The following is a 25,233-nucleotide window of genomic DNA, read 5'->3' on the forward strand; positions in this document are numbered from 1 at the left end:
TCCTCCAGCAGTCTAAGCCTATAGCAGCAGAACTATAGAGATAGATCAGGATAACCTGAGCCAATCTAACTAGAAGCTTTATCAAAAAGGAAAGTTTTAAGTCTAGCCTTAAAAGTAGACAGGGTGTCTGCCTCACGGACTAAAACTGGTAGTTGGTTCCACAGGAGAGGAGCCTGAGAACTAAAAGATCTGCCTCCCATTCTACTTTTAGAAATTCTAGGAACCACTAGTAAACCTGCAGATTGAGAGCGAAGTGCTCTGTTAGGAACATAAGGAACAATCAGATCTCTGATATCAGATGGAGCTTGGCCATTTAAGGCTTTATATGTGAGAAGGAGGATTTTAAATTCTATTCTGGATTTAACAGGAAGCCAATGAAGATGCAGCTGAATCCTACGTAGCCTTAAATATCCCAGGATTCATTGCAAGTTATCCAGGGGTTAGGGTAAGCCCTAACCAAATTAGGTTGGTCAGGGCTTACCCTAAAGCAGGGCATCCTGGGGGTCAGCACCAGCCTTTCCTTGGTTCTAGATCTGAGGGCTCAGATCCAAATGTCAAAGCGGTTCCGGTCCCCTGTCTGAGTTCAGATTAAACAGAACCTCTCCGGTTCTCGTTCTCTTTTCAGGAATCATTTCCCAGAACCAGCAGCACTCAGAACCTGAAGCATCCTGGAACACCTGGAGACAGGGCCTTCCAGGACGTCCTTCCACAGATGGAGAAGTCCAGGACCAGCGAGCTGTCCCCCGTGGACGGAGTCTTGAGCATGCTGCCCCAGCTGGGAGACTCTGAGGAGAAGCAGCGACATGTAAGACAGACGTCTTCATCATCCTCTTCCTCTTCTTCCTCCTTCTGAGGATCATTCACCTTCATCTCTGCTTCTCCCGTCCAGCGTCTGTGGCTCCGTCAGCGGATCCTTCAGCAGCAGCACCAGAAGTTTGCTCTGCAGCAGGAGAAAGATCAGCTGGCACGGGCCCCCGGTCCCCCCGGTCCACCTGGTCCCCCCGGTCCTGATACTCCTCTTCACAGCTGGTCCTCCGCACCGCCTGCAGACCCATTTGGACGTCCTCCCCCGCCTTACCCCGGCACAGGGCCGCCTCCTGCCCCAAGGTTTACTGGGCTCCCCCCCAGCGAGTCCCCCTTCCACAGACAGAACCCCCTTAGAGATCACGCTGTGAGGTGAAGATGATCCCAAACTGAACAGAGAGCGATGGCGTCCCTTGGAACTGTTGGTTTCACAGCTTGTGGTTCTTTCCAGGTTTGGCGTTCCTCCAGTGGGCCTTACTGACCCCTCAGGGCGTCCGCCTGGAGCGGCTCCAGTGGTCCAGATGAGGAGACCTGTTGCAGCAGAGTTCAGGAGGACTGGGCCCATGGTGCCTCCCAACACGGCCTCGCAGCTGGTTCCAGGTCAGAACTGCTGACTCAACTAGAACTGTTCCGGGTTCTGAAGGCTCTCAGTTCATGTCCCATCTTGGTCCTCATCTCTGATCCAGGCGGCGCCATGCCCTACATAGAGCTCCGGCACCGCGCCCCAGAAAACCGTCTTAGGCTGCCCTTTCCGGTACCGCCGACCCCAGAGCAACAGCAGGCGACTGCCCAGTCCGCCGCAGTGCAGCCCGGGCTGGTCAGGACTGGGGAGACTGGACTGGGCCAGCTGGACCAGCATCACCTGGGTGCTCTCCCTGGTTCTGATCCGATAGAGGAACACCTGGATTCAGCCGTGAAGGACCTAGAGGACGTAGAAGTGAAGGACCTTGTGGACTTGAATCTGAACCTGGACCCAGAGGATGGTATGAGCCCAGAACCAGAACCGGTTCCATGTGTCCTGCACGCTTTTTACAGAACCTCTGTCTGTGTGGTTCTGCTCTAGGTAAAGAAGATCTAGACCTGCATCTGGATGACTTCCTGCTAACGGGGAAGTTCGACCTGATTGCCTACGCTGACCCAGAGCTCAACCTGGAGGACAAGAAGGACATGTTCAATGAGGAGCTGGACCTAGGGGAGCCGGCGGAGGACAGGGAACCGGGACGCTGCGGCGGGAAGGTGGATGGCGCCGCCCAGGTGAAACAAGAGGTGAGGGAAGCGAAGCAGACTGAAGGAAATGCCGCAGCTTCTAGCAGACCTCCATCATCATCATCACCTCCTCCCATGAAGGTAGGTGATTGGCTGCTGCATCATAGAATAGAATAGAATAGAATTCAACTTTATTGTCATTGCACTGTCACAAGTACAAGCAACGAAATGCAGTTAGCATCTATCCAGAAGTGCTATACAGGATATAAATATGCATTTACAAGTGTACAGAGGGTATGTATAAATAGACTATAAAATGTATGTATAAACAGTGATTGAGGCTGTAAATGAATATAGACACTATATACATGTATTCAACTATACAGAGATGTTACCTGGATCATATAAATATATATATTAGTGGGGTTATAATGTATGGTACAAGTTGACATATTATATACACGGATTGTGAATGCGTGTGAGGAAGCAGTTTGTGGTATGTGTGAGGATCGTCCATGGTTATTGTTGTGTAGGGGGATGGGAGTACAGTCCTTATAGTTCGTGTCATGAGGCGTTCAGAAGCGTGACAGCTGTGGGGAAGAAGCTGTTCCGGTGCCTGGTGGTTTTAGTCCGTATGCTTCTGTAACGCCTCCCAGAGGGCAGGAGAGAGAATAGTCTGTGTGCAGGGTGAGTGGGGTCCTTGCTGATTTTCCCGGCCCTTTTCAGACACCGCTTCCTGTAGATGTCCTGGATGGCAGGAAGCGGTGCCCCGGCGATGCGCTGGGCGGTTTTCGCCACCCTCTGCAGCGCCTTCCGGTCCGAGGCAGAGCAGTTCCCATACCAAACTGTGATACAGTTGGTGAGGATGCTCTCGATGGTGCAGCGGTAGAAGTTTGTGAGGATCTCTGTGGACAGATAGTTCTTCCGCAGGGTCCTCATGAAGAAGAGGCGCTGGTGGGCCTTCTTGATGAGTTTGGAGCAGCTGGTCGTCCAGGTCAGGTCCTCAGAGATGTGGACACCCAGGAACTTGAAGCTGTCCACACGCTCCACCGCCGTCCCCTTGATGTGGATGGGTGGGTGTGGGTCAGCGTTCTTCCTGAAGTCCACGATGAGCTCCTTGGTCTTCTCTGTGTTCAGCTGCAGGTTGTTTGAGTCGCACCACTCAGCCAGACGGTCCACCTCCTCCCTGTAGGCGGCCTCATCGTTGTCTCTGATGAGGCCGATCACGTGGACCAATCAGAGCTGCTGTTTATGCTGAACTGCATCTCTCTGCAGGAGAAGCAGGCGGGCTCCGGTTCTGGTCCAGCAGTCCGACCGCAGGAGCAGGTTCTGTCCTCCGTTCATCGCTTGATGTCTCCAGGTAAGCCCAGAACATCTGCTGCACAGGATGACGAAGGGTACTTGATGATGATGATGATGAGTCCATGTCCCCGTCCGTCTCCAGGACAGCCATCTGTCTTCCATCAGCACCAGAGACTGCTTGGAACCGGACCAATTTCCAGGACTCAGTGCCCAGTTCTTGGGGGTCCAGCTTCTCAGGCTCCGCCCACCGTGGCTCCGCAGCCTCCGCTCCTTCCAACCCCCCAGAACCAAACTCTTCATCCAACCAGTGAAACCCAGACTGGGAGCGTAACCAGCTTTCCTGATAACCAGAACAAGTCCAGGCCTCTGCTGCTGGAGGAGCAGCCGCTGCTTCTGCAGGACCTGCTGGACCAGGAGCGGCAGGAGCAGCAGCAGCAGAAACAGATGCAGGCCTTGATCCGCCAGAGACCTGGACCGGAGGCCGGGTTCTCCGTGGGTAAGACCAGAACCCCATCAGGCCTGGATGCTTTAAACCAGAACATCCTGATCTGACTCAGAACCCAAACAGAACTTTCAGTTGGGTAGTTTGGTTCCAGGCGCTACAGACTTCTGGTTCTGTGTTGTTCAGATTTGGAGTCGGTCTCTGACCCGATCATGAAGGCCAAGATGCAGGCTCTGAAAGGAATCAACCGGGTGATGAGTCAGGGGACCCTGGGCCTGACCCCCATGGTCATCAACAGGTACCCACCTTTTCCTTTCAACCTTCTGGTTCCATATCTGTTCTGGACTCTTTATGTTCTATTTGAACAGGTTGCAGCAGACCCCAGGGGCCCCGGGCCCCGAGTTACCTTCTCCGTCTCCCCTCCAAGCAGGACAGGTAGGCAGCTTCCGCTACCGACCCGCAGAACCCGGATTCTTCCCTCAACAATAAAGCTCCTGTTTCTGTTTCAGGACGGGAAGAAGAACCCTCAGCTGGTGCGACGCAACCCCCCCAGCTTTGGACCCGGCTTCATCAGTGAGCATCAGAACCGCAGCAGCCGGTCCGATAGGGAGCATCAGAACCGCAGCAGCCGGTCCGATAGGGAGCATCAGAACCGCAGCAGCCGGTCCGATAATTAGGGACCATCAGAACCGCAGCAGCCAGTCCGATAATTAGGGAGATCAGAACCGCAGCAGCCGGTCCGATAGGGAGCATCAGAACCGCAGCAGCCGGTCCGATAATTAGGGAGATCAGAACCGCAGCAGCCGGTCCGATAGGGACCATCAGAACCGCAGCAGCCGGTCCGATAATTAGGGAGATCAGAACCGCAGCAGCCGGTCCGATAGGGACCATCAGAACCGCAGCAGCCGGTCCGATAATTAGGGAGATCAGAACCGCAGCAGCCGGTCCGATAGGGACCATCAGAACCGCAGCAGCCGGTCCGATAATTAGGGAGATCAGAACCGCAGCAGCCGGTCCGATAGGGAGCATCAGAACCGCAGCAGCCGGTCCGATAATTAGGGAGATTAGACTTCTGGATCTGCAACCATTAAATGTCGTTTCCTTCTGGTCGCGATCCAGACGGTTTCTGCATCGTCTGTCTGGAGTTTCTAGCGACGCGCAGCAGTTTCCCACCAAGGCGGAAGGAGGAGCCTATTGGAGAACTCAGGAGAACTTTGTTTTAGCAGAGATCTTGGCATCTTTATATAGTTTGTCTGAAGCATCTTACAGGCAGTCGTACTTTCAAACCTCCTCAATTAACCGTTCCTCATAGTTGTCCATTCTAGTTGTTCCTCGGTTTTTAAAAATGGCGCCCCCGACACCAAATCAGAACGACCATACAGACAGCCGGAAAGGCAAACCAAGGACCTGCACCAGCCCTGGCCGCTGCAGGCGGGCTAGCGTTAGCCCTGGCCGCTGCAGGCGGGCTAGCGTTAGCCCTGGCCGCTGCAGACGGGCTAAAGTTAGCCCTGGCCGCTGCAGACGGACTAACGTTAGCCCTGGCCGCTGCAGGTGGGCTAACGTTAGCCCTGGCCGCTGCAGACGCTAAAACATCTGGATCATGTTCTCCCTTAGATGCAGAGGTTAGAAAGTTGTGCGTTTGCATAGATTTTAGACCATTTCTTTCCTGTTTAGAGAACCTTTATGTTTTAAATGCGCTCCACCAAATCACTGTTGGTTAGTTGACATAAGATTAAAGATATAAAACCTGCAAGTTTGACTTAATACTCAAGACCTTAAACCTTTTGATTTCCAAATTCTGCCTTTTTAGATGAGTCTCAAAGGCAACAATATGAGGAATGGCTTGGCGAGACTCAGCAGCTCCTGCAGATGCAGCAGCGGCTCCTTGAAGACCAGATCGCAGCTCATCGCAAGGCTAAGAAGGCTTTATCAGCCAAGCAGCGAACAGCCAAGAAGACAGGCCGGGTGTTTGCTGAAGAGGATGCTGCTCAGCTACGCTACATCAGCGAACAGCAGGGATCGGTCCAGAAACAGCTGGAACAGGTATGCAGGTTTCTACTCTAGGCTACCGTGGGACTAGTCTGATGTGTAACTTGGTTGGACTCAGAGATTCGACTCCTTGTCGTTTGGTTCTCTTCAGATCCGGAAGCAGCAGAAGGATCACACTGAGTTGATCGATGACTACAGGACTAAAAATCAGCAAAGGATCCTGGAGATGCCTCCCAAAAACACACTAGGTGAACCTGTGGGCCCCCCAAAATTCCAGCCGGGCCCGCCCCACCCTGGCCACCTTCCAAACATCCCACCTGGCTGTAGTCCAAGTTCTGTTCCTCCAGGGCCCATGGGTCAGAGGATGCCTCCACAGATTCCATCCACCCTGCTCACCATCCCCTTGGGTCCCCCACTCAACCAAACCCCTCCATCCAACAGGCCTGTCCTCATAGCACCAGTGGCGGGCTTTGCTGCAGGGCCCCAGGGCCCTCTGGGGGGGCCAGGAGCAGCTTCGGGGGACAAAGCCACACCCAAACCTCAGGTAACCAACTGTTTAAAGCTGAGTTAAGGCAGAGAGAAGTCATGGATCTGAACCATGAAAAGGGACCTTTAGGGTAGAAAGTCAGTTCAGTTTGCTGGTGAAGATTCAGTCATCCAGGTCAGAGTCCTTCCAAAAAAGGAAAATTAAAAACAATCCACTGGACTTAGTTCCAAATTTCATTTATTTCTATAGCTCCAATTCACATCATGTCATCTCAGGTCACTTTCCAGTTCACCAGATCATCCAGTCAGATTGATTCAAAGTTTTCTATCTAAGGAAAACCAGCTGATTGCATCGACTCATTGACTCTTCAGCAATCCCTCACACTAAGCATGCTTGTAGCGACAGTGGAGAGGAAAAACTCCCTTTGAACAGGAAGAAACCTCCAGCAGAACCAGGCTCAGTGTGAGCGGCCATCTGCTGAGGCCCACTGGGGTTCAAGGAGACAGAAGCAGACATAGAAAAAGAAGCATAGATACAAAAGGCAACTGTCAACCAGCTCCACAGGCGGCCCCGTCCAGGAAACACACAGCCAGGCAGACGAGCTCCGAGCCAGCTCCCATGTCAGAGGATGAAGAGAGCACATCCAGTTAGTCACAGTCAGAGAAACAGGACTACACTGGAAAACAGGCCAAGCTCCAACATCTAGAAACAAGGGTGTTGATGGCAGCAGCACAGCTGATATTTCTCTCCAGGATGGAGTCACAGCCAAACAGGAACAGACCAGATGAAGCTACTATGAGAAAAAGCAGAGAGAGCAGAACGTTAGAGATTGAACTAACAGATTCTGCAGAGTGGGAGAATAGAGATAGAATGAAGCAGAATGATGAAAAAGGGGTCCCTATGTCCTCCAGCAGTCTAAGCCTATAGCAGCAGAACTATAGAGATAGATCAGGATAACCTGAGCCACTCTAACTAGAAGCTTTATCAGAAAGGAAAGTTTTAAGCCTAGCCTTAAAAGTAGACAGGGTGTCTGCCTCACGGACTAAAACTGGTAGTTGGTTCCACAGGAGAGGAGCCTGAGAACTAAAAGATCTGCCTCCCATTCTACTTTTAGAAATTCTAGGAACCACTAGTAAACCTGCAGATTGAGAGCGAAGTGCTCTGTTAGGAACATAAGGAACAATCAGATCTCTGATATCAGATGGAGCTTGGCCATTTAAGGCTTTATATGTGAGAAGGAGGATTTTAAATTCTATTCTGGATTTAACAGGAAGCCAAAGAAGAGAAGCCGGGATAGGAGAGATATGATCTCTCTTTTTCATTTTCATCAGAACTCTGGCTGCAGCATTTTGGATCAGCTGAAGGCTTTTAACTACTACGACTGATCAGCTTCTTTTTCAGAGACTCTGGTCCAAAGACTATAACTTCTGTTTTGTCTGCATTGAGAAGCAGAAAGTTAAGAGTCATCCAGGTTTTTATGTCTTCAGACATGCCTGTAATCTATGTAATGGGTTAGCTTCATCTAGGGCTGGGCGATATAGAAAAAAAGGTTATCGATAAAAAAAAATGCATATTGATCGATATCGATAATTATTGAAAAGATTTGAAACCATATTTTATGTGCAGCTCTGCCTGGACTTTTTATAATATTGCTAAATGATTTAATTTTAATAAAGAACACAAACACAGACTTCGAATTAAATCTTTATTTAACCAACTTTTTTAACCATAACATGCCCAGCGATAGTTAAGTGACCTGCCTTGTGATAGTCCACTAACCTGCCCAACGATAGTCCAGTGACCTGCCCAACGATAGTCCAGTGACCTGCCCAGTGAGAGTTCAGTGACCTGCCCAACGATAGTTCAGTGACCTGCCCAGCGATAGTTCAGTGACCTGCCCAGCGATAGTTCAGTGACCTGCCCAGCGATAGTTCAGTGACCTGCCCAGCGATAGTCCACTAACCTACCCAATGATAGTCCAGTGACCTGCCCAACGATAGTCCAGTGACCTGCCCAGTGTTACTCCTGTGACCTGCCCAGTGATAGTTCAGTGACCTGCCGAGTGATAGTTCAGTGACCTGCCCAGTGATAGTTCAGTGACCTGCCCAGTGATAGTTCAGTGACCTGCCCAGTGATAGTTCAGTGACCTGCCCAGTGATAGTTCAGTGACCTGCCCAGTGACAGTCCACTAACCTGCCCAACGATAGTCCAGTGACCTGCCCAGTGATAGTCCACTGACCTGCCCAGTGATAGTCCACTGACCTGCCCAACGATAGTCCAGTGACCTGCCCAACGATAGTCCACTAACCTGCCCAACGATAGTCCAGTGACCTGCCGAGTGATAGTCCAGTGACCTGCCCAATGATAGTCCAGTGACCTGCCGAGTGATTCTCCTCTGACCTTCCTAGTGATAGTCCACTAACCTGCCCAGTGATAGTCCAGTGACCTGCCCAATGATAGTTCAGTGACCTGCCCAGTGACAGTCCACTGACCTGCCCAACAATAGTCCACTAACCTGCCCAACGATAGTCCAGTGACCTGCCGAGTGATTCTCCTCTGACCTTCCTAGTGATAGTCCACTAACCTGCTCAGTGATAGTCCAGTGACCTGCCCAATGATAGTTCAGTGACCTGCCCAGTGACAGTCCACTGACCTGCCCAACGACAGTCCACTAACCTGCCCAACGATAGTCCAGTGACCTGCCCAGTGATAGTCCAGTGACCTGCCGAGTGATAGTCCAGTGACCTGCCCAATGATAGTCCAGTGACCTGCCGAGTGATTCTCCTCTGACCTTCCTAGTGATAGTCCACTAACCTGCCCAACGATAGTCCAGTGACCTGCCCAATGATAGTCCAGTGACCTGCCGAGTGATTCTCCTCTGACCTTCCTAGTGATAGTCCACTAACCTGCCCAGTGATAGTCCAGTGACCTGCCCAGTGATAGTCCAGTGACCTGCCCAGTGATAGTCCACTAATTTGCCCAACGACAGTCCAGTGACCTGCCCAACGACAGTCCAGTGACCTGCCCAACGACAGTCCAGTGACCTGCCGAGTGATAGTCCAGTGACCTGCCGAGTGATTCTCCTCTGACCTTCCTAGTGATAGTCCACTAACCTGCCCAGTGATAGTCCAGTGACCTGCCCAACGATAGTCCAGTGACCTGCCCAGTGATAGTCCAGTGACCTGCCCAGTGATAGTCCAGTGACCTGCCCAGTGATAGTCCAGTGACCTGCCCAGTGATAGTCCACTAATTTGCCCAACGACAGTCCAGTGACCTGCCCAACGACAGTCCAGTGACCTGCCCAACGATAGTCCAGTGACCTGCCCAACGATAGTCCAGTGACCTGCCCAACGATAGTCCAGTGACCTGCCCAACGATAGTCCAGTGACCTGCCCAACGATAGTCCAGTGACCTGCCCAGTGTTACTTCTGTGACCTGCCCAGTGTTATTTCAGTGACCTGCCCAGCGGTAGTTCAGTGACCTGCCCAGCGGTAGTTCAGTGACCTGCCCAGCGATAGTTAAGTGACCTGCCCAGCGGTAGTTCAGTGACCTGCCCAGCGATAGTCCACTAACCTGCCCAACAATAGTCCAGTGACCTGCCCAGTGTTACTTCTGTGACCTGCCCAGTGAGAGTTCAGTGACCTGCCCAACGATAGTTCAGTGACCTGCCCAGCGATAGTTCAGTGACCTGCCCAGTGATAGTCCACTAACCTGCCCAATGATAGTCCAGTGACCTGCCCAGCGATAGTTCAGTGACCTGCCCAGCGATAGTCCAGTGACCTGCCCAGCGATAGTCCACTAACCTGCCCAATGATAGTCCAGTGACCTGCCCAGCGATAGATCAGTGACCTGCCCAGCGATAGTTCAGTGACCTGCCCAGCGATAGTCCAGTGACCTGCCCAGTGATAGTCCACTAACCTGCCCAATGATAGTTCAGTGACCTGCCCAGCGATAGTCCTGTGACCTGCCCAGCGATAGTCCAGTGACCTGCCCAGTCTTATTCCTGTGACCTGCCCAACGATAGTCCTGTTGTTTCCCTTGCAGGTTAAGTTTGATGACAACAACCCGTTCAGCGAGGGTTTCCTTGAGCGAGAACGAAGGGAGCGCCTGAGAGAGCAGCAGGAGCGGCAGAGAGTTCAGCTGATGCAGGAGGTGAACCAGCATCTTCATCATCACCACGGGGGGTTGGGGGAGGTTCTGGTTAACTGGGCGTACTGACTGTTCCACTCGGCCTTTTCTCAGGCCCACTTCTGTTTGAGCAGCTTGAACATTCTGCATATTCTGGGTCCCTAAACCAGCCTTAAATGTTTCAACCATCTCATGTTTGCATTATAAGCCTCTTTCCAACGGAAACACGTGTCGACCCGCTAACCTTAAAGTCTGCTTTATCTTTTCCTTCTTTTGTCCCTTTGATTCTCTTTAATGGTAAAGATTCTCAGTCATGCAGGTTGGAGTCATTCCAAAAAAAGTTTAAAAACAACCCACTGGACTTTGTTAGCCCAATCGACTCCCAAAGGGATGGACCCGTTGTTTGGGTTCAATTTGCATGTTTTCTAAACAAAATCAAGGCTTCATCGGTCCGCTCTATAAAACCTGGAACTTAACGCTGTTTCTGACATTTTGAATTGAAAAAGCTTCCTGGATGGAAGAGAAACGTCTTCAAACTTAGAAACACAGTCCAGTGGATTATTTTCTAACTTTTTTGCAATCTCTTAGCTCGTTGGGTTTGTTAGATCAGACGCCATTGGTGCGGTGTGTTAATGGTCAATTAGTGAGTCGACCCCAGTTAAACGTTCACCCTGCCACTAAAAGTTGATTGTTTTTTAGTTGGAAAGAGGAACAGAGTCTCTGACTGATCTAAGAAGAAATGGACACCAAACATCAAAGCCATCTTTGCTTTGATGTCATTTCATGGCGTCTTTGTCGGTTTCCTCCCAGGTGGAGCGCCAGCGTACCCTGCAGCAGAGCATGGACCATCAGGACAAGCTTGGATGTGCAGCAGCTGGTGTTCCTGGGACACGCGTCCCTATTGGACCGGCACTAGGCTCCAGTGAGGACAGCGTCTCTGAGATACCGTTCCGCAGTACTCAGTCTGGAATGGACTTTCCTCAGTCCTCCTCAGCCTCCAGACTCCTACATAAGATCCCAGAGGCTGCAGGTGGACCCATCCCCCCTCAGAGCTTCACTGGGGGACCCCTGCAGCCCGGAGCTTCCTCCCCTGCAGGGGTCCTTCTTGAGGGGAGTGTAGCAGGCCTCCAGTCCAGACCAAGGTTGCTGGGACACCAGCATCCAGCAGGGATCACTTCTCATCTCTTTGGACACGATCCTTCCTCGCTGCTGACTTCTTCCTCTGCTCGCACCCCCCCCATCATCACCCTCAGCTCTGACATCAATCCTGAACATAAACCAAAGAGCAGCAGAAACCCGAGCAGAGCCGAGGAAGCAGGCGGAGCCAGAACACCTCTGTCACCTCGCTTTGACATCACTGCTCCACCCAATCCAGCTGCCTCAGATAAGTCCTGCTCCAGTCCTACCCACCAGACTGACACCCCCCCATCGGGCCCGGACCCTCCGTCTGAGAGGCAGCTGTTGGTGAGCTCTGGATCCCAGCAGAGAGGAGTAGGAGGCCTGGAGGTCAAGGTCAGTCTCTGTTCTGGGTCCATCTTGGTAGTGATGATGATGATGATGAGTATGGGGGATATATATGACAGTATAATATACTTTGTGATAGAGTCCAGTAGGAGCAGATGAAATGTTCTGCTGTTGCGGTTATTCGTTTTCTGAGGCCCTGATTCTTCCGCTAAAAGCCGTTTTATCGCCGTGGTGATGAGATCCTGTCAGGGGCGCTGATGGGCTGCCATGCTGGACGTGTTTACACTCTCATACAGTTTTCTCGTGTCACAGCGCCTACATGCCGTCATTGCTCTGCCCTTCCTCCAACATCATTGAAAGAAGGGCGGAGTCAAAGGAATTATAGCAGGGGTGCCCAACCTTTTTTAAACCAAGATCACTTTTGAAGTTGATGGCATGCCGTGATCAAACACAAGAGATGGCAGTATTTGTTTTTTATTTGCACAGGTGGAGAATAAACAGTCCAACAAACGAGGAAATGATCAATTCTGTCAAAAAATAGGTTGAAAAACAGAACTTAACAATCTCATAAGAACTTCACACCATATCACTCACTCACTCATTCACCACTCACCCACTCATTCACTCACTCACTCACTCACTCACTCACTCACTCACTCACTCACTCACTCACTCACTCACTCACTCACTCATTCACCACTCACTCACTCACTCACTCACTCACTCATCAGACACTAAAAACTACACAAAAGAGCAGTCAAAAAATCTAAATACACCAATCGATAAACACACAGTCCAGTAGAGAGAAAAAAAAGCGTTAGAACTGTAAATTTAGTCATATGTTTATATATATATATATATATATATATATATATATATATATATATATATATATTAGTGCTGTCAAAATTATCGCGTTATTAACGCGTTAACGCGAGGCCATTTTAACGGCGACAATTTTTTTAACGTGAGATTAACGCTATGTGGTTTTATGGTACAATTTTTCCAAGTACATCCCGCTGCAGCCTGCGGGAAGGCGGGGCTATTTTCTCCCAGTGTATGCATTTTCCATAGGCTTCAAGAGCGGAGCACCTCAAGGGAAAAAGACGCTCATACACTGGGTGACGCTAGTGCCTTTTCTTAAAGCCCCACCACCAACAAACAAGTTGAGTGTCTGGTAACTAGTAGCAACCTGAAATACGCTGAGAAAACTGATTACTGAGGTGAAATGGAATCTCGTAGCAGCACTCTTGCCGTCTGTGTACGCAACAGGTCGGTATCGCGTGTGTGTGTGTGTGGGTGGGTGGGTGTGTGTGTGTTCTCATTTTTGTTAAGAGGCTGAAAAGTAACTTTCTAGAGCATAGACTACCTTCATCTAGTGATGTCGGTCTATTGATTTTGATGTATTGATTGAAAATTGTTCATTATTACCTTGGTTAATTAACATCTAATGTTAACTCTACTAAATTTTATAGCAGTAGGGTAAAATGCTTGTCTTTGTTCAAAAGACTGTATTAACTGTAAAGACTGTCTTTTACATCAGCCTGTTTTCAGGGCCTTTTTTTGCCTACATATTTGTTATTTTTTGCTACATGCCTCCCCATCTTCTTGCCATATGTTTCTATGGCATAAATCAGTATCTGTGACCTGTTTTCATTTAAAAAAAAGAACATTGGCACAAACCTAGCCTGTATGTATTTTTTTGTATGTCATCGAGAGTATTTAAATGATTTTCAATCAGGAAAAAAATGTGCGATTAAAATGCGATTAATCGCGAGTTAACTCAGGCATTGATGCGATTAATCGCGATTAAAAAATTTAATCGATTGACAGCACTAATATATATATATATATATATATATATATATATATATAAAAAATTTTTTACTACTTTTTTACTACTTTTTTTACTACTGCTCTTTGAAAAAAATATGAAATTTTCCAGAGAGCTTTTCAAAACTAAATTTCCTTTTTGTTTTACACTTGTGTAAACAAAAAGACCAATAAAATCAGTCTTATGCTGCGTTCACACCGGGGGCAGCAAAAGCAGCAAAATCGCGTCTGCTGCTTCATTTTTGCTGCTTGTACCAGTGAATTCTGACACGCGTCTGAAGCAGCTTTGCTGCTCTCGCTGCGCGGTCCAAAAGTGGCTCTGACGCGCGTTGGGCGGAGCTTCACTATCCTTTCTCTGCCTTGCAGCTATATTTGCTGTGATCAGTGGGAATAAAGTAGTTTTAATATGTTTTTAAGTGAGAAAATACACCTGAAAACTTCATCAGTGGAGTCAGTTCATCCAGATTACAATCCTGCCTCCCAATGTTATTTCTGTCGGAGCCGCTCAGACCCCCACATACTGGCGGTGCGCCGACAGAAGGAATCCATTCATCAGCAGCCTCTGGTCGGGTCGCCTCCTCGCGGTTTACCGCGGTGGCTGGTAGGTGTTTTTCATCTAAATAATCCGATCTGCAGGCACCAGAATAATAAAAGCGAACATATTCTGCCGGCAGATGTATATATTTTAAGTTAATTATGCTTTAATAAACTGTTTAAGAGAAGTGATCAGAGCAGTCTGTGTCATCAGCGCTGTGTCTCTCTCCCAGCCAGCTCCCAGATCAGCTTCTCTGATTGGTTGACGCGGCGCGTCGAGCAGCAAAAATTCAATTTTTCCATCTCGAGCAGCAACGCGTTTGCGGCGCGTCACGCGCGTCAGATGCCAAAACGCGCCCGACGCGCTGCTTCAGCTGCTCAGACGCGCTGCGCTTGCTGCTCGAAACGCGCCGCGGGACTTTTTGCTGCGCCTTGACGCGCGTCAACCATTGACTTTGCATGTAAACTCGCTGCTTCTGTCGCGCCAGCTGCCCCCGGTGTGAACGCAGCATAAGTCTAAGATGAGTTGAAAGCAGGAGGAAGGAGAAGGGAAGTCCTCTATTTCAGAATGATAAACTTCACTGGGCGTTGGCGTTGGCAGAGAAACTGGCAGATGGATTAAAATTCAACAAGAAAACAGATAAAAATAGGAAAATACTGAGTGCAAACTATGTGGATGTGATGATGTAACAGACAGCAGAATGGGTTGGTGACTGTTTCTTTAATTTCGGGCAAAAATTCCTGTGATGTAATGAGCCGGAAAGCTCTTGAACTCCCAATACCCAGCATGCAATGGGGCGCGTGGCGTCACGGGTTGGAGGCTAGAGCGAGAGGGCAGTTCTGAATGTAGCTCGCTACTGAAAGGTTCTGTGGAAGTTTGGAAATAAATATACAGAACAAGTTTACACGCCTCGTCTGTTCTATATAGAATCCAAGAACAACACAGTTCCAAAGATATTTGGAAGAATCTGCCAAGGCTCAGCCCCCTGACGCCGGCGTGCAGCAGCAGATCAGGGTGGTCTGCACCTGCCTCCTCGAGCTGGGCACGGAATAAACGCCTCTGAAAACTCCTGGCCCGAACAGAGCAAGTGATCTTCATCGCAACGTCCATGACATGCTTCATATTTAAAATATTGCTGCACAGCTGTTGCTGAATGATGCAGCGGTTGATCCAAAATCCTGGAAAGTTTCATACAGCTTGAAGAGAGCAACCAATCCAGCAGAGCGTCCAAACATAGATGGAGCCCCATCAGTTGGGATAGATTTCATTATCTCTGCAGATTCCTCTTCGCGCTTTAGAGTCCCTGGTAACCTAGCAACCGTGGCAAACCATGCCCAGCAATCAGCATGCAGAAAAAAAGGTTCCCTGCATACTTTTTATTTTTCATTTTATAGTTATGAAAACCCTCGAACCCGTTGGTGGACACCTCCGGTGAGGGATGCTGTCAGGTTGAAGAAGGAGGCCTATCGGGCCTTTTTGACCTGTGGGACTCCGGAATCAGCTGATGGGTACCGGCGGGCGAAGCGGCATGCGGCTCGGATGGTTGCTGAGGCAAAAACTCGGGTGTAGGAGGAGTTTGGAGAGGCCATGGAGAAAGACTTCCGTACGGCTCCGAAGCGATTCTGGTCCGCCATCCGGCGTCTCAGGAAGGGGAAGCGGTGCAGCACCAACACTGTTTATAGTGGGGATGGTGTGCTGCTGACCTCGACTCGGGACGTTGTGGGTCGGTGGGCGGAATACTTCGAAGACCTCCTCAATCCCACCAACATGCCTTCCATTGAGGAAGCTGGGCCTGGGGACTCGGGACTGGGCTCTCCAATCTCTGTGGGCGAGGTCGCCGAGGTGGTTAAAAAGCTCCTCGGTGGCAGGTGGATGAGATCTGCCCGGAGTTCCTCAAGGTCCTGGATGTTGTACGGTTGTGTTGGCTGACGCGACTCTTCAACATTGCATGGCAATGGGGCCAGACTGGGGTGGTGGTCCCCCTATTCAAAAAGGGGGACCGGAGGGTGTGCTCCAATTACAGGGGAGTCACACTCTTAAGCCTCCCCGGCAAGGTCTATTCGGGGGTGCTGGAGAGGAGGGTCCGTCGGATAGTCGAACCTCAGATTCAGGAAGAGCAGTGTGGTTTCCGTCCTGGTCGTGGAACGCTGGACCAGCTCTACACCCTCAGCAGGGTCCTGGAGGGTGCATGGGAGTTCGCCCAACCAGTCTACATGTGCTTTGTGGACTTGGAGAAGGCGTTCGACTGTGTCCCTCGGGGGGCCCTGTGGGGGGTTCTCTGGGAGTACGGGGTGCCGGGCTCTTTGATACGGGCTGTCAGGTCCCTGTATGACCGGTGTCAGAGTCTGGTCCGCATTGCCGGCAGTAAGTTGGGCTCGTTTCCGGTGATAGTTGGACTCCGCCAGGGCTGCCCTTTGTCACCGATTCTGTTCATTACCTTCATGGACAGAATTTCTAGGAGCAGCCAAGGTGTTGAGGGGATCCGTTTTGGTGGCCTTAGGATTGCGTCTCTGCTTTTTGCAGATGATGTGGTCCATTTGGCTTCATCAGGTCGTGATCTGCAGCTCTCGCTGGATCGGTTCGCAGCCGAGTGTGAAGCGGCCGGGATGGGGATCAGTGCCTCCAAATCCGAGGCCATGGTCTTGAGCCGGAAAAGGGTAGAGTGCCTTCTCCGGGTCAGGGGGGGTGTCCTGCCCCAAGTGGAGGAGTTTAAGTATCTTGGGATCTTGTTCACGAATGAGGGAAGAAGGGAGCGGGAGATCGACAGGCAGATTGGTCCAGCGTCTGCCGTGAAGCGGGCGCTGTACTGGTCCGTTGTGGTGAAGAGAGAGCTGAGTTAAAAAGCGAAGGTCTCGATTTACCGGTCGATCTACGTTCCTACCCTCATCTATGGTCATGAACTCTGGGTCATGACCGAAAGAACGAGATCACGGATACAAGCAGCCGAAATGGGTTTCCTCCGTAGGGTGGCTGGGCTCTCGCTTAGAGATAGGGTGAGAAGCTCGGTCATCCAGGAGGGACTCTGAGTAGAGCCGCTTCTTCTCCACGTCGAGAGGAGCCAGTTGAGGTGGCTTGGGCATCTGTTTAGGATGCCTCCTGGACGCCTCCCTGGTGAGGTGTTCCGGGCACGTCCCACCTGGGGAGGCCCCGGGGAAGACCCAGGACACGCTGGAGGGACTATGTTTCTCGGCTGGCCTGGGAACGCCTTGGGGTTCCTCCTGAGGGGCTAGAAGACGTGGCTGGGAGAGGGAAGTCTGAGCCTCCCTTCTTAAGCTGCTGCCCCCGCAACCCGACCCCGGATAAGCGGAGGAAGATGGATGGATGGATGGATGGATAGTTATGAAAATAGACGTTTGCCACTTGTCATAATTTGATTAGTAGTTTTTAAAACTTTTTTTGTCATAGCCATAAATAGGTCTACATTGTGAAACTTCTCGCAATCGACTGAAACTCCGCCCACGATCGACTGGTAGATCTCGATCGACTGGTAAATCGCGATCGACTGGTAGATCTCGATCGACTGGTAGACCGCGATCGACTGGTAGATCGCGATCGACTGGTGGATCGCGATCGACTGTTGGTCATCCCTGAGTTAAAGGATGCAGCTGGTGTTTAGGCTCCTCCCTCCTCTGCCAGCCATGATTAGTGCTCCGTTTTACTGTAGATTGAACAGGCGCTCTCCACGTAAATTTCAGGCAGCCGATCCGCGTTCTGAACCGTGGATCAGGGAACGGTAACGATGCGTTGCACCACAAAGAGCTTCTATAATAAATCCCAGTTTAGTGAGGCAGCTCACCGATGGAGGCCTGATGGAAGCTCCGCCTCACTGCAGCCTGTCCCTCTGTACAGGTGGAGCACATGGAGACGGCGTCCTGTCGAGGAGGGCCTGTGAAGACCGCGGACGGTGGGAGGGGTTGCTCCTCTCCTGCCGCTCAGGGGGAGGACGGAGGGAAAGAGCTTCTCAGACACCTTCTGAGGGACAAGACTTCCCCCGTCATCATGGCGTCTCCTACCGGGCCTCCCCGGCCGTCCGCTGGCGGTCTGCGGTCTGAGGAGGAGGATGGAGCGGGTTACCATGGCAATGCGGTGAGTAGTTACGGGTTGTGCTGCTCAGTAGGAGGAGCTGTGCTAAGATGTCTCCACTTGTCGCTGCAGGACGGTTTTGATCTAAGGAAAATTCAGCGCAGCAAGAGAGCAAACCGAGCGGAGAAAGACCGAGCTCCGCCCAGGTCCAAGAGGAGGAAGAAGGAGGAGGAGGAGGAGGAGGAGGGCCTGCATTCTGACCCGCTGATGACCCAGCTGAGACAGGTAGAGCGCTGCTTCCTTCAGAGCGATGGGTTCCTACACTCTGTCTTCAGTCTGACCTTTGACCTGCCCCCCCCCAGCTGTCGGAGCTGCCCCTCATGGAGCCCATCCTGGGGGTGGATCTGAGCCTTTTCCCCCCTTACGGAAACTCCTCGCTTGGCAGAGAGTCCCGTCTCAGTGGCTCCTTTGGGAACGCAGCCTTGGATGGCGTCTCCGACTTTTATTCACAGCTCATCTACAAGGTACCCCTCCACCCCGCCCCCGCTGAGACGCTCTGCACCTGGCGCGCTCTCACCTGCTGTGTCTCTGCTTCCTCTTGCAGAATAACCTCAGTAACCCCCCCACACCGCCGGCCTCCTTGCCTCCCACCCCCCCGCCTGTCAGCAGGCAGAAGATGGTCAACGGCTTCGCCTCAGTGGAGGAGCAGGACGGTGAGGGTAAGGAACCCAGTGCTCCGTCTGACAGGATCCTGGAGGGCTCACCTGTCGGCTAACGCCTTTGCTCTCACAGGTCTGTTGGCATCGAAGCGCAAAGACGACCAACCTCTCCATCTGAACCACGCCTCAAAAACCGTGGATGTCCCTGCGTCTCTGCCCACGCCGCCCCATAACAACCAGGAGGATCTCAGGTAAGCTCCGCCCACTGGGCAGATACCTCTGGGGACGCACATGGACTGATTGTAATGGTGGGCGGTTCCAGGGTCCAGGAGCCAGAATGCTGCAGTCCTGAGGGGTTCGTGCCATCGTCGTCTCCAGAGAGCGTGGCGGACGTGGAGGTCAGCAGGTACCCTGATCTGTCCTTCATCAAGCTGGAGCCGCCCTCCCCCTGCCCCTCGCCTACATTACCCGTCGTTTCCTGCTCTCTGGGCAAAGGTTAGCAACTGAAGCTCCTTAGCTGTTTGCTCCGTTTCCCTCCGCTGCTGACCTCCCATCTGTCTACAGGCCTGGCAGTGAAACCAGAGGTGAAGGCAGAACCACACCTCCAGGCCCCATCCACCTGCTCCAACACCGACCTGGTTACCATAGCGATCACGCTGAACCCGGCTGCCTCTCAGGTAGACGGCTGTTCCCTCCAGATGTGTGTGTGAACGGTCAGTATGGCTCCATGTAACCCGAGTCTGTTTACCGTCTACAGAACATTCCAGGTGTGATGGCAGCGGTGGCGGCGCTCCTCAGGGTCCCTGGCCCCATCAACTACCAGCTGAACCAGGCGCCGGGCGCCGACCGCAGTTCCCTGGCCCTGCTGGCTGGGGTCCGCGTGCCGCTGATGCAGGTTTATGACTTTATGCTAACTACCGAATAAAACTGAGGAGCTGCGCGATGGTTGATAAGAGTCATTGTTCTGGGTGGAGCTGTAGGGGGCGGAGCTCAGCAGGACGCTTTGTTGTGGGCGGTTGGTAGGGGGCGGAGCCCAGCGAATAGCTTTGTTCTGGGTGGAGCTGTAGGGGGCGGAGCTCAGCAGGCCGCTTTGTTCTGGGCGGAGCGGTAGGGGGCGGAGCCCAGCGAATAGCTTTGTTCTGGGTGGAGCAGTAGGGGGCGGAGCTCAGCGAGCAGCTTTGTTCTGGGTGGAGCAGTAGGGGGCGGAGCTCAGCGGACAGCTTTGTGCTGGGTGGAGCTGTAGGGGGCGGAGCTCAGCGGGCAGCTTTGTTCTGGGTGGAGCTGTAGGGGGTGGAGCTCAGCGGGCAGCTTTGTTCTGGGTGGAGCTGTAGGGGGCGGAGCTCAGCGGGTAGCTTTGTTCTGGGTGGAGCTGTAGGGGGCGGAGCTCAGCGGGTAGCTTTGTTCTGGGTGGAGCTGTAGGGGGCGGAGCCCAGCGAATAGCTTTGTTCTGGGTGGAGCAGTAGGGGGCGGAGCTCAGCGAATAGATTTGTTCTGGGTGGAGCTGTAGGGGCGGAGCTCAGCAAATAGCTTTGTTCTGGGTGGAGCTGTAGGGGGCGGAGCTTAGCGAATAGATTTGTTCTGGGTGGAGCTGTAGGGGCGGAGCTCAGCAAATAGCTTTGTTCTGGGTGGAGCTGTAGGGGGCGGAGCTTAGCGAATAGCTTTGTTCTGGGTGGAGCTGTAGGGGCGGAGCTCAGCAAATAGCTTTGTAGGGGGCGGAGCTTAGCGAATAGCTTTTTTCGGGGTGGAGCGGTAGGGGGCGGAGCTCAGCGAATAGCTTTGTTCTGGGTGGAGCTCTAGGGGGCGGAGCTCAACAGTCAGCTTTGTTCTGGGTGGAGCTGTAGGGGCGGAGCTCAGCGAATAGCTTTGTTCTGGGTGGAGCTGTAGGGGGCGGAGCTCAGCAAATAGCTTTGTTCTGGGTGGAGCTGTAGGGGGCGGAGCTCAGCAAATAGCTTTTTTCGGGGCGGAGCGGTAGGGGGCGGAGCTCAGATCCAGGAAGAACACGACAGGTTTGATTGAAATGGTCATTATTATGGAGAGCAGATTGATCAAATCAATTTCATTGGTTGAAGAAGTTTCACAGGAACCCATCAATCAATTTAGCATTTCATTAAAAGCTCCAATCAAAGGGGGTGGAGCCTCAAAACATCTGACATTAGCGTAAGAACGAAGCTCTGAGCTGATGGAGGAGAAACAGAGCAGGTGGTTTCCACGTGAAAGCAGAGGCAGCCCCGCCCCCACGCTGCGCTCTCTGACCCCTCCCTGTCTTCCCTTCAGCAGAGGACGGCGCCAGCTGCGGGGAACCAGCCCGGCCGCTGCAGCCGCTGTAGGAGGCTGCTGGGAAACGGAGTCCACCGCAGACCGGTGAGGCTTGGTGGGGGGGGGGGCAGTGGTTAGAGGAGGAGTGGGAAAGTGACTGTTTGTGTTTTCCAGGATTCTGAGTCCAAAGACCAGTCCAGTTTGGTCTTCTGCAGTCCCACCTGCTCCGCTCTGTTTGGGAACGAGCAGCTGAACCGTCCTGACCAATCCAAGGTGAGCCCCCCCAACCCCCGGCTCCTTACGCTCTCCTCAGCCCCGCCCCACCTTTAACTGGGTGTCTGTGTGTCCTCAGCCCGCAGTCCCGGTGCCCCCTAGCAGAACTCCGCACCACTACACCCACAACATGTCGTCCATCGCCGTCCATTCGCTGCCCCCCGCTGATTTATCCTCCTCCTCTTCACCGCCGCCTGCCTTCCCCCCTGCCTCAGCCATCACCATGGAGACGAAGTGCCACTCTGACAGCCTCAAGGTGGGACTGGTAACCAGTTTATCCAGTTCAACTGTTCCACTAGGTGGCTCACTGTTTGACCTGTCTCTGATTGGCTGACAGGTTAAAGTAAAGCTGAAGCCCCGCCCACGGACCGTGTTGGGGGATGAAGCTCAGAACTCAAAGAAGATGAGAACATCTCGTTGGCGACGCTGGAGCTTCAGCATCACGCTGAGCAGGTCAGAGTCTGAGAGGGAAATGGGCGGCCATGTTGATCAGGGAAAGAGGACCGGAGAGCTAATTGGTTCCTCCAGGTTACAACTTCAGCACCGGAAGTTCTCTCAATGTTCTACTTGTCAGATCTTTGGATCCTGGTTCTGTTGACCTTTTGACCTTTGTTCTTATACCCACTCTATCTCAGAGGTGCCTATGTCCCCAAAGAGGCGGTTTCCATGCCAACAGAAGACGAAGTGGATGAGCTCCTAAGGAAGTTTGGGGTATGTTTACGTCCTGACCCGCTACCTAAAGACCAGCGGCGGTGCTGTTTCTGTCAGCAGCAGGGAGACGGGCTGACAGACGGCCCGGCTCGCCTGCTGAACCTGGACCTGGATCTGTGGGTGAGTGCTGCTGCCACGGTTGTAGCTGTGCCCATCAACCCGAAGACTGACCTGTGCTGTTTTCAGGTGCACCTGAACTGCGCGCTGTGGTCCAGCGAAGTGTACGAAACCCAGGCGGGTGCCCTGATCAACGTGGAGCTGGCGCTGCGGCGGGGCCTCGCCCTGCGCTGTGCCCACTGCTCCCGCACCGGGGCCACCACTGGCTGCAACCGGCTGCGCTGCACCAATACCTACCACTTCACCTGCGCCCTGCAGGCCCATTGCACCTTCTTCAAGGTAAGGTTCCTGCAACGGATCCCGCCACCAATGCCGTCCAACCTGCCTGAGGGTGCTCAGTGCTCCTCCTCTCCGTCCTACAGGATAAGACCATGCTCTGCCACCTCCACAAGCCCAGGATGCTTCCTCTGAGCGGGGACAGGTCCTCTAGCTCCTCCCCCTTCTCCACACCCGGCCCCGATCTGGCAGCGAGCGCCGACCCGTACGACTCGGAGCTGCGCTGCTTTGCCGTGTTCCGGCGGGTCTTCGTGCAGCGAGACGAGGCACGGCAGATCGCCGCCATTGTCCAGCGAGGGGAGCGGCAGCACACCTTCCGGGTCGGCAGTCTGCTGTTCCGAGCCGTCGGTAGGCTCCTCCCTCAGCAGATGAAGAGCTTCCACAGCCAGACGGCCATCTTCCCTGTCGGTTACCATGCCAACCGCTTCTATTGGAGCATGCGCCACAGCAACAGGTGATCCTTGATTGTTTTGTATTTTTCAGGTCCAGGTTGCTGAGGGAGAGACTGGGGGGTCCCCAATGCCCCCCCCCCAGCATCTTTATTCAGCCTAAACCTAAACCTGCTTCAGGAAACTATAGAAACCGGATCATCCTAATCGGTCTGGTTACACTGACCCCATTTCCTCTACCGCCGAACCCGATTCCTTACCACCGTTTACACAGCACGCTAGCACGGTTCCTCGACTCCTAGTCCTACTCCTAGTGGCGATCTACGGTACTACTGCTTCCTCGCCCTGATCTGTTGTGGTCAAAAACCTCATGTATAGATTTTTACGTTTCTCCTCTTGGCGCTGTTCGGGTCTCGGTCATACCCCCCACCTTCAATCTTTAGGGAAACTTTGCGATTATGTTTTGTTCCGTCCAGCATCGCCTGGATAGGATCCTTTTTTCAAAGTGCAATAAGAGCCTCGGTCTCAGCTTTCTCCCAGGTCGCACCACGCTCTGAAGCCATTTTTAAAAATGTAGTGCTGAGAAGGATACAGTTGTTGTTTACAGTTCTTCTTCTGTTTTGTGGCGGTTGGTAAGCAACCTAGTGATGTGCATTACCGCCAACTACTGGAAGCTGACTTTAGAGATGGTGTGGTCTGCTCATGCACCTTTGTTATGTGAGAACCAGGCCAGAACTGAACACCCCCCCACCACAACCCCCCCCCCGAGCCCTACTGAGGAACTAGTACCATGCTAGCGTGGTTCGGTTGGGTCCGGTTCAGCTTGCGTGCCATTTAGACTCAACAGTTAGCTTTATTACCGAGCTCGGACCAATCTATGCAAAGGGTAGTGGAAATGGGGCGATAGGCCCCGCCCACTGACTGTGATCCGCTTCCTCTCCAGACGCTGTAAGTACATGTGTTCCATCGAGGAGCAGGATGGCCGGCCGCTGTTCAAGGTGAAGGTGGTGGAGAAAGGCCACGAAGATGTCGTCCTGACGGGATCCTCACCCAAAGGTGAGTGACGGCTGACCTTGGATCAGACCAGGAGCTGCTTTTCAGGCCTCTGACTCTTCCTGCTATGTGCAGCTGTGTGGGCCCAGATACTGGAACCAGTGGCACAGCTGAGGGACTCCAGTGGAACTCTGAAGCTCTTCCCAGTTTACCTGAAAGGAGAAGATTTGTTTGGTTTAACCACGTCTGCAGTGACCCGGATCATCGAGTCTGTAGGTCCATCGCTTCAGCACCAACACACTGACTTTGTCCCCATCTGTCTCTAATCGTCCCTCTATTTGTCTCCATCTCTGTGTCTGTGTCCCTGTCTGTCCATCTCTGTGTCCCTGTCTCCGTCTGTCCCTCTCTGTCTACAGCTGCCAGGAGTGGAGGCCTGTGAGCGTTATACGTTCCGTTACGGCAGGAACCCACTGATGGAATGGCCTCTGGCCTTTAACCCAACAGGGTCAGCGCGCTCTGAACCCAAAGTCAGCCAAGCCAAGAGGTAATGACATCACTTCCTTTTCCTGTGGAGCTACAGTTTCTTTTTAGTGGGGTTTTTAGTTCATCCAGGCACCAAAGGAGGCTAATCTGAGGGTAAAGCTTCAGTTTAGAAAGCAAATTAGTTTTAATGATTGAAAGGAACCTTCAGAAGATCCAGTAATAGAAACCATCAGAGTGTGGAGGAACTAAAACAGCTGTGATATCGGCTACAAAGATCCAGAACTATGGAGGATTAAGGTCAATGAAAGCTGCTCATGCTGAGAACTTCTACGATTAATTAGATCAGATTCAGCCATAGAAGACCTCTCATATGGAGACTGTTGCTCTGTTCAAAATCCTGGGCTGCGTCCTTAGAAGGCCAGATCCGAAGGACGATGACATCATAGCGCGGTGCCGAGGTCTGGTCGGATTCCAAGAGTCCTCATTATGCGGCCTTAAAATGCGTCCTTCTTTTTGCCCGATTTGAAGGACGGGTCCGATGTATCCTCGGTGTCCCCGGATATCCCAGGATTCATTGCGAGACCAAGCAAGCCGTGATCAGAGGAAAGGTTACTTAGCGCCGAACAGTGGTGAAAATTGGAAGTTCAGTTTAATATAATCCAGTCTGTGAATAGTTCCGTCTGAAATGAATGAAAATAGTTGTTTTAATGGTGATAGAGTCAGATATGTGGCGGTAATGTTTGGTTTATCTAAAGGTTTTTATCTGTTACTGATTAAATGGGTTTGGCTGGAATTTAAGGACAGATTCTAATATATCTGCAGGGGGGGGGACTATAAATCGAAAGTTACGTATGTAACTACGG

The 25,233-nt window shown here is 52.1% G+C and overlaps 1 protein-coding gene across 5 annotated transcripts in view; it reads left to right on the top strand.

Annotated features, from left to right (window-relative positions):
• Positions 1 to 25,233, top strand: part of LOC119782752 (histone-lysine N-methyltransferase 2C-like) — a 94,694-nt gene that overhangs the window by 59,818 nt on the left and 9,643 nt on the right. For 4 of the 5 annotated variants that reach the window (XM_038283870.1, XM_038283904.1, XM_038283895.1 and 1 more), the window contains 32 exons: positions 626 to 805; positions 890 to 1,176; positions 1,256 to 1,404; positions 1,491 to 1,787; positions 1,868 to 2,151; positions 3,286 to 3,370; positions 3,455 to 3,808; positions 3,941 to 4,052; positions 4,123 to 4,189; positions 4,264 to 4,327; positions 5,565 to 5,797; positions 5,895 to 6,287; positions 10,275 to 10,382; positions 11,169 to 11,870; positions 18,040 to 18,276; positions 18,346 to 18,498; positions 18,576 to 18,737; positions 18,818 to 18,932; positions 19,006 to 19,123; positions 19,195 to 19,367; positions 19,437 to 19,549; positions 19,630 to 19,767; positions 21,147 to 21,233; positions 21,303 to 21,401; positions 21,481 to 21,657; positions 21,739 to 21,854; positions 22,037 to 22,232; positions 22,299 to 22,508; positions 22,592 to 22,959; positions 23,838 to 23,950; positions 24,023 to 24,159; positions 24,304 to 24,431. In XM_038283870.1, coding sequence (XP_038139798.1) covers positions 626 to 805; positions 890 to 1,176; positions 1,256 to 1,404; positions 1,491 to 1,787; positions 1,868 to 2,151; positions 3,286 to 3,370; positions 3,455 to 3,808; positions 3,941 to 4,052; positions 4,123 to 4,189; positions 4,264 to 4,327; positions 5,565 to 5,797; positions 5,895 to 6,287; positions 10,275 to 10,382; positions 11,169 to 11,870; positions 18,040 to 18,276; positions 18,346 to 18,498; positions 18,576 to 18,737; positions 18,818 to 18,932; positions 19,006 to 19,123; positions 19,195 to 19,367; positions 19,437 to 19,549; positions 19,630 to 19,767; positions 21,147 to 21,233; positions 21,303 to 21,401; positions 21,481 to 21,657; positions 21,739 to 21,854; positions 22,037 to 22,232; positions 22,299 to 22,508; positions 22,592 to 22,959; positions 23,838 to 23,950; positions 24,023 to 24,159; positions 24,304 to 24,431 — 6,155 coding nt within the window. The remainder of the gene's footprint in view (positions 1 to 625; positions 806 to 889; positions 1,177 to 1,255; positions 1,405 to 1,490; positions 1,788 to 1,867; positions 2,152 to 3,285; positions 3,371 to 3,454; positions 3,809 to 3,940; positions 4,053 to 4,122; positions 4,190 to 4,263; positions 4,328 to 5,564; positions 5,798 to 5,894; positions 6,288 to 10,274; positions 10,383 to 11,168; positions 11,871 to 18,039; positions 18,277 to 18,345; positions 18,499 to 18,575; positions 18,738 to 18,817; positions 18,933 to 19,005; positions 19,124 to 19,194; positions 19,368 to 19,436; positions 19,550 to 19,629; positions 19,768 to 21,146; positions 21,234 to 21,302; positions 21,402 to 21,480; positions 21,658 to 21,738; positions 21,855 to 22,036; positions 22,233 to 22,298; positions 22,509 to 22,591; positions 22,960 to 23,837; positions 23,951 to 24,022; positions 24,160 to 24,303; positions 24,432 to 25,233) is intronic. The other variant, XM_038283886.1, reaches the window with a different exon arrangement.

This window comes from Cyprinodon tularosa, unplaced genomic scaffold (genome assembly GCF_016077235.1).
Source record: "Cyprinodon tularosa strain WSP-4 unplaced genomic scaffold, ASM1607723v1 ctg1048, whole genome shotgun sequence".
Classification (NCBI taxonomy): Eukaryota; Metazoa; Chordata; class Actinopteri; order Cyprinodontiformes; family Cyprinodontidae; genus Cyprinodon; species Cyprinodon tularosa.